Genomic DNA, 15,301 nt, shown 5'->3' with positions numbered 1-15,301 from the left:
TGTTGCCGGCTGTGCTCTCCGGGAGCCGACGCTGAGCCGGGGTTCCGCATGCCTGGTGTTTACCGGGATCAGCATCTGTGGAAGGGGAACAGGGAGTCCCGGTCGGAGGGAGGAGTCAAAATGCAACACCGTTGTGACAGAGATTTGACCAGTCCCTTGGATGCCCCGGACGCCCCGTGGCCCAGAAGAGATGCGAGGTTGGGCCGGAATGTCTTTGTGGGCTCGTCCCTACTAGGCGCTGGGTGTGGGCTGCCCCCGCTGCCCCCTGTGATTAGCACCAGGTTTGCCCCCTGTAGAGTCACCGCAGGAGGACACAACCTTCCCAGGTGACCCGCATCCTTCCGATGAGAGTGTGAGCAAACCGAGCCCGGCTGTATACACGTGACAATAATCACAGCCCAAAACACAAGTTGGGGGGCAGCCGGCTGGCTCAGTGGGTGGGGCGTGTGCCTCTCGCTCTCCTCGTTTTATCTTCTGTCGGTGACGGCTGCTGAGACCCAGCATCTCACTAAGGCTGGCAGACCGTTGTCTCTTCCAGTTGTCTCTCACCCCTGCTCTTATTAGCCGAAATTCTTCTGTAAGGAAAAGCGTTGCTGGGGCGCCCGGGGGGCTCAGCCGGTTGAGCATCCAACTTCGGCTCAGGTCACGATCTCATGGTTTGTGGGTCTGAGCCCTGCGTCGGGCTCCGTGCTGACAGCTCGGAGCCTGGAGCCTGCTTCGGATTCTGTGTCTCCCTCTCTCTCTGCCCCTCCCCTGCTATCTCTCTCTCTCTCTCTCAAATAAATAAACATTAAAAAAATAAAGAATAAAGTGTTGCCCAACCAACCATTTCCCCTGAAACACGGCACATACAGGAGAGTCAGGTAAACGCACGTCCTTTCCCTTACTGATTTTCAGAACGCTCTAGTCATTTAAAGATAAAGACGGGTGTAAATATTCTTTATCAGCAGGAACAGCTAGCGGCCACCCTCTGGAGCAAACAGGAAAGCTCGAGCAGATCACTGCAGAGACAATGCTGTAGGGAGCACTGGTTTAAGGAGTCCCCGAGGCTGTGGGGTGACCCAGGGCTCTGGGGGGCAGCAGAGACCAGCAGCCGCGGCCCCTTTACCGATGCCTTACTGCAGAGCATTGTCACTCATGGCGCTTGTCTCAGCTGGAACTTCAGGAGGCGTGAGGCCATGTGCCAGTCACGGGTGCAGGAGGAGCAGGGGCTGTTCCCGGTGTCCCAGTGTCCCCAGTGTCCCTGTTGTCCCCGGTGTCCCTGTTGTCCCCAGTGTCCCCATTGTCCCCCATGTCTCTGTTGTCCCCAGTGTCCCCAACATCCCTGTTGTCCCTGGTGTCCCCATTGTCCCCAGTGTCTCCGTTATCCCCGGTGTCCCTGTTATCCCCAGTGTCCCCAATGTCCCTGTTGTCCCCAGTGTCCCTGACATCCCTGTTGTCCCCAGTGTCCCTGACATCCCTGTTGTCCCTGTTGTCCCTGATGTCCCTGTTATCCTTGGTGTCCCCATTGTCCCTGGTGTCCCCATTGTCTCCGGTGTCCCCGTTGTCCCCAGTGTCTCTGTTGTCCCCGGTGTCCCTGTTATCCCCAGTGCCCCCAATGTCCCTGTTGTCCCTGGTGTCCCCATTGTCCCTGGTGTCCCCATTGTCCCCGGTGTCCCTGTTGTCCCCAGTGTCTCCGTTGTCCCCAATGTCCCTGTTGTCCCCAGTGTCCCCGTCGTCCCTATTGTCCCTGGTGTCCCCGGTGTCCCTGTTGTCCCCAGTGTTCCCGTGTCCCAATTGGCCCCAGTGTTTCCATTGTCCCCAGTGCTCCCGGTGTCCCTGGTGTCCCTGTTATCCCCAGTGTCCCCAATGTCCCTGTTGTCCCCAGTGTCCCTGACATCCCTGTTGTCCCTGTTGTCCCTGATGTCCCTGTTATCCTTGGTGTCCCCATTGTCCCTGGTGTCCCCATTGTCCCCGGTGTCCCCGTTGTCCCCAGTGTCTCTGTTGTCCCCGGTGTCCCTGTTATCCCAAGTGCCCCCAATGTCCCTGTTGTCCCTGGTGTCCCCATTGTCCCCGGTGTCCCTGTTGTCCCCAGTGTCTCCGTTGTCCCCGTCGTCCCTATTGTCCCTGGTGTCCCCGGTGTCCCTGTTGTCCCCAGTGTTTCCGTGTCCCAATTGGCCCCGGTGTTTCCATTGTCCCCAGTGCTCCCGGTGTCCCTGGTGTCCCCGGCCCTGCTCCCTGCAGCTGGAAGAGAAGGGTCCCGCCTCTGACAAACGGCAGGAGCCCAGCAGCTGTGTGGGGACTTGAGCACGAGAGAGCAGCCCCCCCAGTTCAACCCCCGTTTTCCATCGATTTTTTGTCTCTTTCAACAGTGTCAGTATAGTGTCTTGGGAAAACACGAGGGCTTTTAGGGGAGACGAGCCTGGGTTCAAATCCTCCTGCTGCTTAGCTTGGTGCCGCTGTGCTCTCATCTGTGACGCCCCGTCGGCGACAGCGGCTGCGGCCCAGACGGGACGATGTGAGCGCAGGGCCGGGCCGGGGGCTCCGCGTGTGGCACGCGCATGCGTGTGTGCATAACCGCGAGGTGGACCCCTGACCTGGGCCCGGGGGGCTTGGCCCCCCTCCAGGGCTGACGGCTGCATTCAGCTCACCAGGCGCTGTCTCCCCTGGACGCGGGTGGCCTGGTCCAGCTCACAGCACAGCGGTGTCCTCTGGGTCAGGTGAGCAAAGACCCGCGAGGAAAGTGACGTCTCCAGGTGACCGCGAGGATGGGACAGAGTGAGGCTGAAATCCGGGTCCGCTGTCCGTCCGGGGCTCCTACTGGCTGCATCTAAACTACTATTTCTAGATACTTGTAGCCTTCTCCCAGCACTTCCTGCTTTGTCTCGGTTTCAGTCATACGTGCAAACCTTTTCAGACAATCACACACAAAATAAGAGCCCTCAGGGCACACGTGTACTTGAATTCCATACTTTTATCCCCCCGGGGCTCGATTCTGTTGTGTCTTGCTAATCCGAGGACGCAAGACACAAAGCTTGCATGTAATTGCATGTTTAGTGAGTTATTCCTTCATTAGGCACGTACTGAACATCTGTTCTGTGTCCAGCACGGGGCCACAGCGAGGGGGTGTGTGTGTCGGGGGAGAGACTCAGGGACGAACATGCAGTTTCCGCGTGCCGGAAGGTTCTGGGCACAGGAGGCGTGGCAGGAAAACTGCGCACGGTGGGCAGGGAGTGGGGGGCGGGGGGCTCTCACCGTCCGTTCTGCCCGAGGAGCACCCGATGGGCTGCGTGGGCATCCGGTGGTGAGAGTCCGGGTGCTGGGCCTGGGACACAGGATGTCACCCTCAAGGCAAGCTGAGGGTCCCTGAAACTCCTCATGTAACAGAATCATCTGGAGGTTGGAGGGATTTGGGAAGTCGGGGACACTGTTGCCGTGATCCGGGCCTGAAGGGATACAGAATTGTGCGGAGGCCGTGGCTTGGGGTGCAGCGAAGGGAAGGGACCCCGGCAATGATATCGAGGGATACTTGGGGGAGAGACTGTCGCTTCTCTGCCGTCTGAGGGTCCTGGCGGGGTCCCCAGCCCACGCACACCACCCCTCTGCCTGCTGCACGGTTGTGTGTTTAACGGTCAGTGTTCAAAGCTGGATTAATTACAATCCTTGATTCATGGCACATTCTCATCGTTAGTCCACGCGTGGCTTGCTTTAACTAACTTACTACTAATAGTGCGGTAAACTGCTGTAAACGTATCCGCCAGCCTGCCCGAGAACATCGCCTAAACCTTACATGTCTCTGTATTCCCGTCCCATCTCCCTCCTCGAGGTGGAAAAGACCCCCTCCTGATCTTTGTGTTCAGCTTTCCTTCTGGGTGTGTTTTACCAGTCATTTATTTACTTTTAAGCATTTTATTGTTAACGAGTCTCTGCACCCTACACAACTCCGAGATCGAGTTGCAGGCTCCACCGTGGGCCCCTGGTGTGTGTTAATTCATACCCTTGTGTGTGTGTGTTTTCCCCCCACATTTGAAGTTGCCCCACTCCTCAAAAAGTGAAAGATAGAACGACCCTACGACCCAGCAACTGCACTGCTAGGTATTTATCCAAGGGATACAGGGGTGCTGTTTCGAAGGGACGCATGCACCCCCATGTTTATAGCAGCGCTATCGACAAGAGCCAAAGTATGGAAAGAGCCCGAATGTCCATCTATGGATGAATGGATAAGGAAGAGGTGGGATATATATACAATGGAGTATTGCTCGGCAATCAAAAAGAATGAAATCTTGCCATTTGCAACTACGTGGATGGAACTGGAAGGTATTATGCTAAGTGAAATTAGTCAGAGAAAGACAAAAATCGTATGACTTCACTCATAGGAGGACTTTAAGAGACAAAACAGATGAACACAAGGGAAGGGAAACAAAAATAATATAAAAACCGGGAGGGGGACAAAAACATAAGTATGGAGAACATATTAAATATGGAGAACAAACAGGGTGGCTGGAGGGGTTGTGGGAGGGGGGATGGGCTAAACGGGTAAGGAGCGTTAGGGAGGGTACTTGTTGGGGGCACTTGGGGGGCTCAGTCATTTAAGCATCCGACTTCGGTTCAGGTCATGATCTCAGAGTCTGTGAGTTCAAGCCCCGGGTCAGGCTCTGTGCCGACAGCTCAGAGCCTGGAGCCTGCATCGGATTCTGGGTCTCCCTCTCTCTCTGCTCCTCCCTGACTCACACTCTGTCTCTCTCTGTCTCTCAAAAATAAATAAATGTTAAGAAAAAAAATTGGGGGGCACCTGGGTGGCTCAGCTGGTTATGCATCTGACTTCGGCTCAGGTCATGATCTTACGGTTTGTGGGTTCGAGCCCCGCGTCGGGCTCTGTGCTGACAGGTCTGAGCCTGGAGTCTGTTTCAGATTCGGTGTCTCCCTCTCTCTGCCCCTCTCCTGCTTGTGCTCTGTCTCTCTCTCAGAAATAAACGTTAAAAAACAACCTTAGAAATTAAAAGGTAAGAGCTTCCCTGAACTTGGGGGTCGAGCCCGGCAGCCTCCTGAGTTTACTTTGTGTTCAACACTTAAAACGTTCCTTTTACAGAAAAATCTTTGAGGGCCGCCTGGGATGGCTCAGTCGGTGAAGAGTCTGATTCTTGATTTCGGCTCAGGTCTTGATCCCAGGGTCGTGGGATCGAGCCCTATGTCAGGCTCCATGCTGAATACGGACCCTGCTTGGCATCCTCTCTCCTCTCTCTCTGCCCCTCCCCCCATTCTCTCTCTCTCTCTCAGCTGATAGTTCAAGAGAGCAGGTCGTGTTTTTGCCTCTGCACGTCAGCAGATACCCGAGGGCGCAGGTCCCCGGTGAGGGCATCGCTCTGACAGCCTGGAACAGCGGGGATGCAGAGGGGCGGCGGCCGTGTGCGTGGAGGTGGTGAGATGCCCCGGGGGGGAACAGGGCAGAGCGCGGACATCACGCCGCACGCAGCCGGACCCTCAGCCTGGTCAGCGACCCAGGACCCGTGGGCCCGGCGGGTTCTCTCGCCTGCTAGTTAGCGGTGGGCTTGTCCTCGACACGCCGGAGCCAGAGCTGGAGCTCGGGAGGCGGTGGTGGCCAGCGGGGCAGTCCCGGCCCTGTTGGCAGAGACGAAGAGGGCTCCGAGGAGGCCAGCAGGTAGCAGGGCAGAGCTAGGTGACTGCCCGGCGCGAGGGGTCGTCTATGAGGGCAGGGCAGCTGGGCTCGTCCGCCGCCTGGCGACCACACAGAAGCCCCCTGCCCTTTCGCTCTCCTGTGCGCGCAGTCGCTGTTTCATACCTTCTGTGTCTCAGTCGCCTCCGCCCCCTGGGCTCTCTCAGCCAATGTCCTCCACCCCTACGTCCACGAGGAAACGTCACAGCCACCGGAAGAGAACTTCCCAGGGCCCCACTGTCCCGCCGCCCCTCACGTGCACACCTGCCTTCTCGCCTGTGACAGGGACGGACTGCGCGTGCTCCCAGGAAGACCAGCCCCACCCCCCGCCTCCCCTTGGGCTCTAGGTCTGAACTCAGGGACACCCTCGTGCGATTTCCCTCCGTTTCTAGAAGGAGAGAGCGTGGACTGTGTCCAGTGAGATGGGGGTGGGGAGCAGCCACTGGTTTGGGCCACCTGAAAGTCACGATGGCCTCTGCAGAGCATGTGACTGAGTGACGGGAAGAGAGGACGGGTGGGGCGTGGGGTGCAGAGAACTCGGCTCCGTGAGGGTCTCCCCTCCCTGGCGGAACCGCGTTCTGCGTTGTAACGAGAGAGGGAGGGGCGGGGCAGGGGTGCAGGGGCGGGAGAGGTTAGAAACAGAAGACGCTGGGGGCGCCTGGGTGGCGCAGTCGGTTGAGCGTCCGACTTCAGCCAGGTCGCGATCTCGCAGTCCGGGAGTTCGAGCCCCGCATCAGGCTCTGGGCTGATGGCTCGGAGCCTGGAGCCTGTTTCGGATTCTGTGTCTCCCTCTCTCTCTCTGCCCCTCCCCCGTTCATGCTCTGTCTCTCTCTGTCCCAAAAAAAAAAAAAAAAAAAACGTGGAAACAGAAGACGCTGAGGGACAAGGTCCAGCAGAGAAGCCGACGGACGACGCAGGGCGCCCGCGGCCACTGGCAGCGGGGCCCGAGTGCCGGGAGCGTGTGACATGGTGACACAGTGACAACACGAGCCGCCTCCGAGACCCCGCAAGCAGCGTCCAGGTCACAGGTGGCGCTCTGTGCGGCCGGCGTCGCGAACTTTACACGTACCCGACTCCTGTCTCCTGCGGCCCCGTCCCCGAACAGGCCGGGTCGGGGGGTCGCCATCAGCTCTCGTCCGGCTTCCGGCAGCTGCCTCCCGACTCCGCCTTCCTCCGGGTCCCCCGCTGCTGCGGCCACTCCGGAGACTGTCATGCCGCCCTCAGGTCTGGGATGCCCCCTCTCACGGCCTCTGTCGGGACCCTCAGCGCCGTCCAGTCCCCTGTTCTCCAGCAGCAAGGCCCCTCTGTCTCTCCCACAGCATCACGTTCCTCGTGGGCAGGAAAGGCGTTTATCTGTCCTTTCCTCCTTCTACCCGGTGTCCACCTCTGCCCGCTCCGTCTGTGGGGCGTTGCCCGGGTCGGGGCTCCCCTCCAGCAGGCAGGGCAGGTCCTGTGTCATGGCAAGAACGTGGAACTGAGAGACCTGGGGTCACGTCTGCCACGGAGTGACCGTGGGCTGGCCTGACCATACCGTCTACTGTGGACCTTCCGTGGGTCTCCGACCCGCCCTGGATCTCTAGGGGCCACGTCGACCTGACCTAATCACCTGGTCATGCTGGGTCAGCAGGACCTGGGTTGGCCGCTGGGGGGCGGTGCGGCGGGGTGGGCGTCTGGGGTGGCGAGTGATCCCACAGGGCAGGAGAGGGACGAGCCCGCGCTCCGGGTCCCCCCTTCTGCCTCCTCGGGGCTGGTCGGACGGGCTTATCTCCCCCCAGCACCCTTGCTGTCCCGGCAGATGGGGCCAGTCTTTCCGCAGAGACCAGTAACGAACACGTGGATTATAGCGGGTCTCCTCTGCCCTCCTGTTTCCTTTTAAATTCTCTATCGAATCAGGTTCTCCCGATACGAAGCTCGCTGTTTGAAAGGTTCTTGGTGCACTCTGTGCTGGGCGCCCATCACCGACGGCTGGTCCCGGAAGATTCCCACCACCCCGAAAAGAAGCCCCGTCCCTGTGTCAATCCCTCTCCCGCGTGTGTCCAGTAATCTTCGCTCCGTTTCTGTGGATTTGCCCATTCTGGGCATTTCTCATAACTGGAGCCATCGGTTACGCCGCCCGTAGGGACCAGCCTCCCTCGCGTGACCCTGTTGTAGCATGTGTCGCACCTCCTTCCCTCTTACGGCTTCTCACTGCTTGCCCGGGGACCACGTTGCTTACGGAGTCCTCCACCGACGGACGCGGGGCCGAGTCCACTTCGTGTCCCCATGGGCCGCCGCGAAGGGTGCTGTATGAGCACCCGGGCACAGGTCTCCCTGTTCCTCGGTTCCCTGCGGAGGAGGGAACGTGGAGTTACTGTGTGGCAGTGGGAGGGCCCTCCAGACTGCTTTCCCGAGGGTCTGCAACACCTCGCGTTCCCTCCAGCACCGCGGACGCTGGGTCCGTGCGTCGTCGGTCTTCGAATCCGGCAGTGGGAGGGCCCGGGAGAGAGGACGCTGCCGGCTCTCACCGCCCCTTCCCTGATGCTGGTCACGCGGGACAATGTGCTCTGCCGGCCGTAATTGTGTGAGACGCACGCCCGGCCTTTGGGCGATTTCTGGTCCTTGCCGGGGGGACGACGCAGCCTTGGTCCTTCTGCGGATCCGTGTGCACACACCAAGGGGACCCGTGTGACTCAGGTGCTGCGTGACCACCCTGCCTGGCATCCCCAGTCTCCGAAAGGGGCCAGGGCTTCGTGGAACGGAGTTGGCGGGGTCTTGCGGGGTCTGGGGCGCGAGGCTTTGGGGACGTCTGTCCCGGGTGACAGGCTGCTTCCTCCGGAGCGTCGGCCGGGTCACGCTGAGCAGGAGGCCGGTGCGGGTGCTGCGTCTGGGGCTTTCTGGGCTCCAGCGACACAGCGGCCAGCACGGTAGGAGGGGGCGGGTGGGTGGCATCCAGAAAGCCTGTCCTGGGACACTGGGCGTCTGAAGGATGAGCACAGCTGGGCACCGCCCTGGAGCCCGCATTCCCGCGCCCGAAGGACAGCCAGGAGGCGGGGAGTGGAGGGAAAAGGTCCGGGGTCCCGGCTCAGGGGTCCTGTGGGGCCCCTCCGGCCTCGTTCCCCTGAGAGCGGCCGGCAGGGTCTGGGCTTCAGGCCAGGTCTGTGTTTGAAGTGACCACTCAGGTCAGTCTTGGCTTTGGACACTTGGCCGTAGATTCCAACTGAAAATACGTATTTCCTTTCCTTTCCCACAGACCGGCTAGATTTCTCCTGGAGGCCAGTGCGTCTGGAAGATTCCGTGTTGACTGAATGGAGCCGTGGTCCTGCTTCTCCGGGAGGAGGGGCCACCGGCTGAGAGCAGGGTCACCTTTGGGGGCCGGCGGCGGATCCAGGGCAAGTGGGAGCCCAGCAGGGAGGGTGGGGCCCCCGAGCGGCCGCGGCCCCGTCTCCCCGCTGAGGCCGGACAAACTCAGCTTTACGGTGGGTGCCTGGCGGCTGGCCCAGACCTGCCCACCTGCCTTCGCTCCCAGACCGTCCCCGGCTCAGAAGGTCAGAACTGGGTGCCGAGGAGGTCAGCTGGTCCGCTGGCCCGGAGCGCCCCGTGTCTGCAGATCCGGGTCCCGCCTCGGACCCTGTGACTCAGACCTGTTTTTGGAGGGCGGGATGGCGGCAGGGCCTCAGGGAAGCAGCGTTTTGGGCAAGCACTCCGGGGGGTTCTCGCCCACACCGTGTGGCTTCCGGGCTGCTGTTGGCAAGTGACTACAAGCCTGGTGGCTCTAGAAGCGCAGAAACCCTTCGGCCACGGTTCCGGAGGCCGGAAGTCCGCACTCTGTTTCCCTGTGGCTGCGGCCAAGGCCACGTGCCTGCAGAGGCTCCGGGGCTGGGTTCCCGGCCTCCCCCAGGTCCGGGGCTGGTGGCATCCGTGGCCCGTGGCTGCAACGCTCCAGCTGCTGTCCCGTGGGCACATCGCCTCCTCCTCTTTGTGCTTGACACGTCTGGCCCCGCCTGGGTCTCTCGAGGACACTCGTGGTTGCATTTAGGGCCACGATGATCTCCCCATTTCAAGAGCCCCAACTTAATCTTATCTGCAAAGATCCTTTTCCGAATAAGGCGCTGCTCACAGGTCCCAGGGATTAGGTGCCCAGGTCTTGGGGGACCATTCTCCAGGCTGCCACACACGCTAAGTTCAAAAATCCCTGATGTGTGAAGGGGTGGTCTCTGGAGGGGAGGGGTGGGGAGGGGAGTGAGAAGGGGAGGGGAGGGGGCAGGGAGGGAAGGGGAGGGAAGGGAGAGGGTAGGGTGGGGAGGGGAGGGAGAGGGAGAGGAGAGGGGGAGAGGAGGGGAGGGGAGGAGAGGGTGGGGAGGGGAGGGAGAGGGAGAGGAGAGGGGGAGGGGAGGGGAGGGGAGGGGAGGGGAGGGGAGGGCGGGGAGCAGGCGCTGGGTTGAGGAAGGCAGGCTTCAAGTGACCATGAGTGTATCTCGGGGGTGGAAAGTGCAGAGTGGGGACTGGAGTGGACAACGCTGTGATGACCGTCCGGTGGCAGGGGTGACCACACCGGCCGTGGGGAGCACCTCGGAGCGTGGAGACATGTCGGGTCAGTCTCTTGTGCGCCTGAAATCAGCGTAACGCGTGCGTCGACTATGCTTCAACAGTGAAAGTTAGAACAATCACGCGTGGGGTCCACGTCCATAGAGGAGACCAGGCCCAGGGAACTGGAGCCACGAGATGAGTGACCCATCCAAGGTCACATTCCCTTCTCCACAGAGAAGCCATGACTCCTGACCCCCAGGCCTTCCCTTCCTGTCCCCCCGGGTCCCCAGGAACAGCGACAGCTGACACCTGCTGAGTGAATACCACACCCTGTCTCATGACGCCCCGACTGGTGACACTCTCAACCCTGCAAGGCGGGTCCCCCTATTATCTTCCATTTTACAGATGAGAAAATTGAGGGGAGGAGGTTGAATAATATGCTCAAGGCGAGCTAATTACTGGTGGACGTGGGACAGAAAGAACCTAACCTCGCTCGCGGGGCAGGCTCCGCTGGGCTCGCTCTGACATTCCCACCCCCCACCCCCCTTCCTGGCCATCCTCTGAGCCACTCCCCCAGGGCCGGGCAAACACTGGAGCCACAGGACTGGTCTTCCCACCTCAGCCCACCGGGCCCACGGGGCCAAGGGCAGGGGAGCGGGCCTTGCCCAGGGTGGGAGCGGCTGGGTTGCCACCAGATCTCCTAGGGAGGGGCCCCCCCACAGGTTCCCAGCCTCCTAAGTGTTTGCAGAAACGCTCAAGGCAAAGGCGAAGGTGGGTGACATTCATTAGCGCTTTTGTGACTCACTTCCCAGGGAGCAGGCCCCTGGATAAAGGTTCCCGGCAGCCTCACCTCCCGGCGGCAGGTGCCCAAGAGCGCGGCACAGCTCTGCCCCCTGTCCCCCCCGGGGAGCCCTCGGCCATGTCTGCGCTCCCGGCCAGTGAATCTCAGCGGCGGGTGGCAGCTCACGGTCTTGGCTCCCAGCACAAAGCCGTCAAGTATTTAGGCCAGGACTTTGAGACCCTGAGGAGGCAGTGCTTGGACTCGGGGGTCTTGTTCAAGGACCCCGAGTTCCCAGCGTGCCCGTCAGCCTTGGGCTACAAGGACCTTGGACCACACTCCCCCCAGACTCGAGGCGTCGTCTGGAAGCGACCCCCGGTAAGCAGACCGGCTTGCAGCTGAGGGTCACACGGATGGAGGGTCCTCACTTCTGGTCGGAAGTAGTTGAGGGAGAAATTGTGCTCCCGGACCCTAAGTTTCTGGGTCCCCTATTTTAGAGCCACCCCCCCCACCAAGACTTTCTCAGAGGCAGTGAGGTATGGAGGGAACACCACACACAGGCTTTGGGACCAGACGCATTGGATCTGAGCCCGTGTGGCCGTGTGCAGAAACCTCACCTTTCTCATCTGTGGAATGGTGCTTCAGGGTGGGGGGTGCAGAACCGTCCTCCCCAAACCCAAGCCGTGACCTCCTGCTCTGGGACCCTTGTCCGGTGACTCAACCGGAAGGATGGGGGCCCCTCTGCAGGGTGAGAGCCGAGACCAGGGCTCCGTGCCGTGTCTGGCACATAAGGCGAGTCACAAGGGACCACGATCAGTGGCCCTACGCCAGGCGCCTCTGTTCTCGCCCACAACGGGAAAGCCAAGCGGTGGGAGCCGTCTCCTCGGCAGGGGTGGGGAACGGAGCGCGAGGCAGGGACAGCGCCGTGGACGTGATCAGAACCGTCCTTCGGTTCCGGCTCCCGCTGCCCCAGGGTCTGCGTCCTGCCCGGTTTGCAGGACGGTCTCCTGGAGAAACCCGTCACCCCACTCGCTCCTGCCAACCCGGCCCATCCTCCGTACCTGAGACCTGAGGGGCTAGTCGGGGGTGTTGGCAAAATCGAGGCCGGGAATCGGTTTTGGATTCTTATTTCGAGAGTTGACGGCCGTTTCGTTTCCAAGGACAGGTCGTCCAGCCTGAGTTTTGGGCCAGGCGTGGGGCTCCGTCCCGGGGAAGGCGGTCGGGGAGACCCTGAGGAGGGAGCTGTGGTCCCAGCTGTGAATCGGGGACAATGGAGGCGCTGCACAGGGACGTCACCTGCGAGCCAGGGGACCCGGGGTGTCCAGAGGGGGCAGCCTAGTGGGGCTGGGGACCCCAAAGGGCCTGGGGAGGGGTGAACGGAGATGACGGGGGTTTTGCCGGGTGACCGAAGCCACGGGTCAGTTAACCTTTGCCAAGGTTTTCTCCTTCATCTGAGATTCTCAAAGCTCCTACCTCCCCGACCACTTTGCTCTGCCCCAAACCGAGTCTTCACCGGGTCTCACTGTCCACATAAACACGGTCGCTGTAGAGTGGATGCGTGGGTTTGCGCGAGGCTGTGCTCACACACCGTGAGGTGTCACACATCCTCTGAGACCCTACCGACGTCACACAGGTTTCCGAGCTGGAAACAGCCCTGACCCTCCCTCCGTCGGGCGCCTGCCCCGGTACCTGGGAAAACCAGCCCGGCCGAGAGGCTGGGCCCCAACCCCGGACGCCTCGGGGCCGCAAGAATGGGGGCGTCCCGACTGGAGCTGCACTGATGGGCCCCCTTCCCCCTTCTCTCCTTCCTTCCTTTTCTTGCTTCTACTTGTGGTAACATACACATAGCGTAAAACTTCCCGTCCCAACCGCCTCTAGGCTTGCCCGCCGAGCACTTACCCTCTCGTGCACTGCCAGCACGCCATGGGCTCCCAAACAGCTTGTGAAACGGGGCCCCTGTCCTCACTAAACACTGTACGTGGAGCCACACGGTATTCGTCCTTCCGTGACCGGTTCATCTCACTCGGTCCGATGTCCTCAGGGTCACCCCTGCGGTAGCAGGTGTCAGATTTCCTTCCTTCTGGAGGCTGAGCCCCAGTCCACCGGGGGCGGACGCCATGCTGCTCTCACTCATTCACTAATCGAGGGACGTTCAGGTTGTTTCCACCCTCTGGCTGTCGTGGGTCCTGCCGTTAACGAACACGGGTGTTCAAGTATCTCTTTGAGACCCAGCTTTCAGTTCTTTTGGGTGGATGCCCCGACGTGGAACCTCCAGATCGTACGGTAATAATGTTTTTGATTTTTTTAAAGGAAATAAAATGTATTTTTTTAGTTTATTTTTAAAAAATGTTTATTTATTTATTTTGAGAGAGAGAGAGAAAGAGTGAGAGGGGGAAGAGACAGAGAGAGAGAGAGAGGGAGGGGCTCCCAAGCAGGATCCACACTGTCAGCGCGGAGCCCGACGAGGGGCTCGATCTCATGAACTGTGAGATAGTGACGAGTCAATATCGAGAGTCAGACACTTAACCGACTGAGCCCCCAGGCTCCCCTTGTTTCTTTATTCTTTTGTTTTATTAATTTTTTTAATGTTTATTTGTTTTTGAGACAGAAAGAGACAGAGCACAAGCAGGGGAGAGGCAGAGAGAGAGGGAGAGAGAATCCGAAGCAGGCTCCAGGCTCTGAGCTGTCAGCACAGAGCCCGATGCGGGGCTCGAACTCACAGACTGTGAGATCATGACCTGAGCTGAAGTCGGACGCTCAACCACCTGACCCACCCAGGAGCCCCCCAACAAGTGTCCTCCTTAATGCCCATCACCCATTTAGCCCAACCCCCCACCCACCTCCCCTCCAGCAACCCCCAGTTTGTTCTCTGTATCTAAGAGTCTCTTAGAGTTTGCCTCCTTCTCGGTTTTTTATCTTATTTTTCCTTCCCTTCTTGTATGTTCATCTGTTGTTTCTCAAATTTCACATGTGAGTAAAGTCCTAGGACATCTGTCTTTCTCTGCCCGACTTCTTTCGCTCAGCATAACACCCTCTAGTTCCATCCGCGTTGTTGCAAATGGCAAGATTTCCTTCTTTCTCGTGGCCGAGTAACATTCCACTGTGTGTGCATACAACGCCGGCTTTCTCCGTTCATCGGTTCCTGGACACTTGAGTTGCTTCTGTATCTTGGCTGTTGTAGGTGATGCTGCGGTAAACACCGGGGTGCCTGTATCCCTTTGAATTAGTGTTTTTGTATTCTTTGGATAAACACCTAGTAGTGCAGTTGCTGGGTCGTAGGGTAGTTCAATTTTTCACTTTTTGAGGCACTTCCACGCTGTTCTCCAGAGCGGCCGCGCCATTGTGTATTCCCACCAGCCGGCGCATGCGGGTTCCCCTCTCTCCGCGTCCTCGCCAGCACCTGCTGTTTTCTGCTCTTTGACAGTGGACGTCCTAATGTGCGCAGGGTGGCCTCTCACTGTGGTTTTGGTTTGTGTTCCCCTGATGATGACGCTGAGCGTCTCTGCATGTGTCCGTTGGCCACCCGGATGTCTTCCCTGGAGAAATGTCTGTTCAAGTCATTTGCTCATTTTTAAGTTGGGTGATTGGCTTTTTGGTTTCACTCGCTGCTTTGGAGGGTGATGCCTGACTCTGTTTGTACCAGGGACTTCACGCCAGCTGCCCGGCTGTGGCTCTAATGCCCCTGCCTCGCACCAAGCTGTTAACTTGTACCTGTCCTGTGGGGCACACGGATGGGGTGGGCCGAACACGCATGCACGTATGCTTTGGTCCTCTTGACAGGAGATGATGCTGGCTACTTAGATGTTTCCTGAAATCATAAAATTTGGCATCCTGACCCTTTCAGGGTCTTTGCCTGTTTTGTTTTGTTTTGTTTTGTTTTGTTTTTTTGCCTATTTTTATGCTGCTGAGCAGAAGGTCTGCTTGGGCTCTCGTCTCGGTGGTGGAAGACGAGTTTGCCCAGATTGAAGATCTCAGGGTCCAGTTTGTAAGCTCAGGATAAGCCTTGGCTATTCACGATCCGAGTGAGATTTTCTCCACTGGGGCTGGACACGGACAACAGACACAACGGCGGCCGTGTGAGACCCGGGGCCTCCCGCCGCCCTCCCCACGCTGTCCATCCTCGTGTCCCTACGGCGCCTGGGCCCCCCCCCTGAGGGACGCCTGGCGCGCGCGGCCCAGCTGACGATGTTCTTTTCTGCCTATTTGTTGGCAGTTAAGCATTTGGTGGATCCTGAGGACAGACTCCGGGGGAGGGGGTGATGCCTGCTGCATAGTGAGGACCCAGGGGAGGGGTGGAGGGCGTGGCTCTTGGGAGGTTGGGGTGCAGATGAGCGGCCGGGCCTCCCCCCGGGGCTGCCACATTC

At 59.5% G+C, this 15,301-nt stretch overlaps 1 protein-coding gene across 1 annotated transcript in view; it reads left to right on the top strand.

Annotated features, from left to right (window-relative positions):
* Positions 1-10,908: 10,908 nt before the first annotated feature.
* The window catches only part of LOC101082970 (calpain-8), a 42,468-nt gene continuing 38,075 nt past the window's right edge, over positions 10,909-15,301 (top strand). The window contains 1 exon segment of the mRNA XM_045049254.1: positions 10,909-11,315. Within this exon segment, the coding sequence (XP_044905189.1) occupies positions 11,079-11,315 (237 nt within the window). The 5' untranslated portion in view covers positions 10,909-11,078.

The sequence above is a fragment of the Felis catus genome, chromosome F1, assembly GCF_018350175.1.
Source record: "Felis catus isolate Fca126 chromosome F1, F.catus_Fca126_mat1.0, whole genome shotgun sequence".
Taxonomy (NCBI): Eukaryota; Metazoa; Chordata; class Mammalia; order Carnivora; family Felidae; genus Felis; species Felis catus.
Note: the sequence above shows the minus strand (reverse complement) of the source record. Positions and strands in the feature narration are given on the sequence as shown.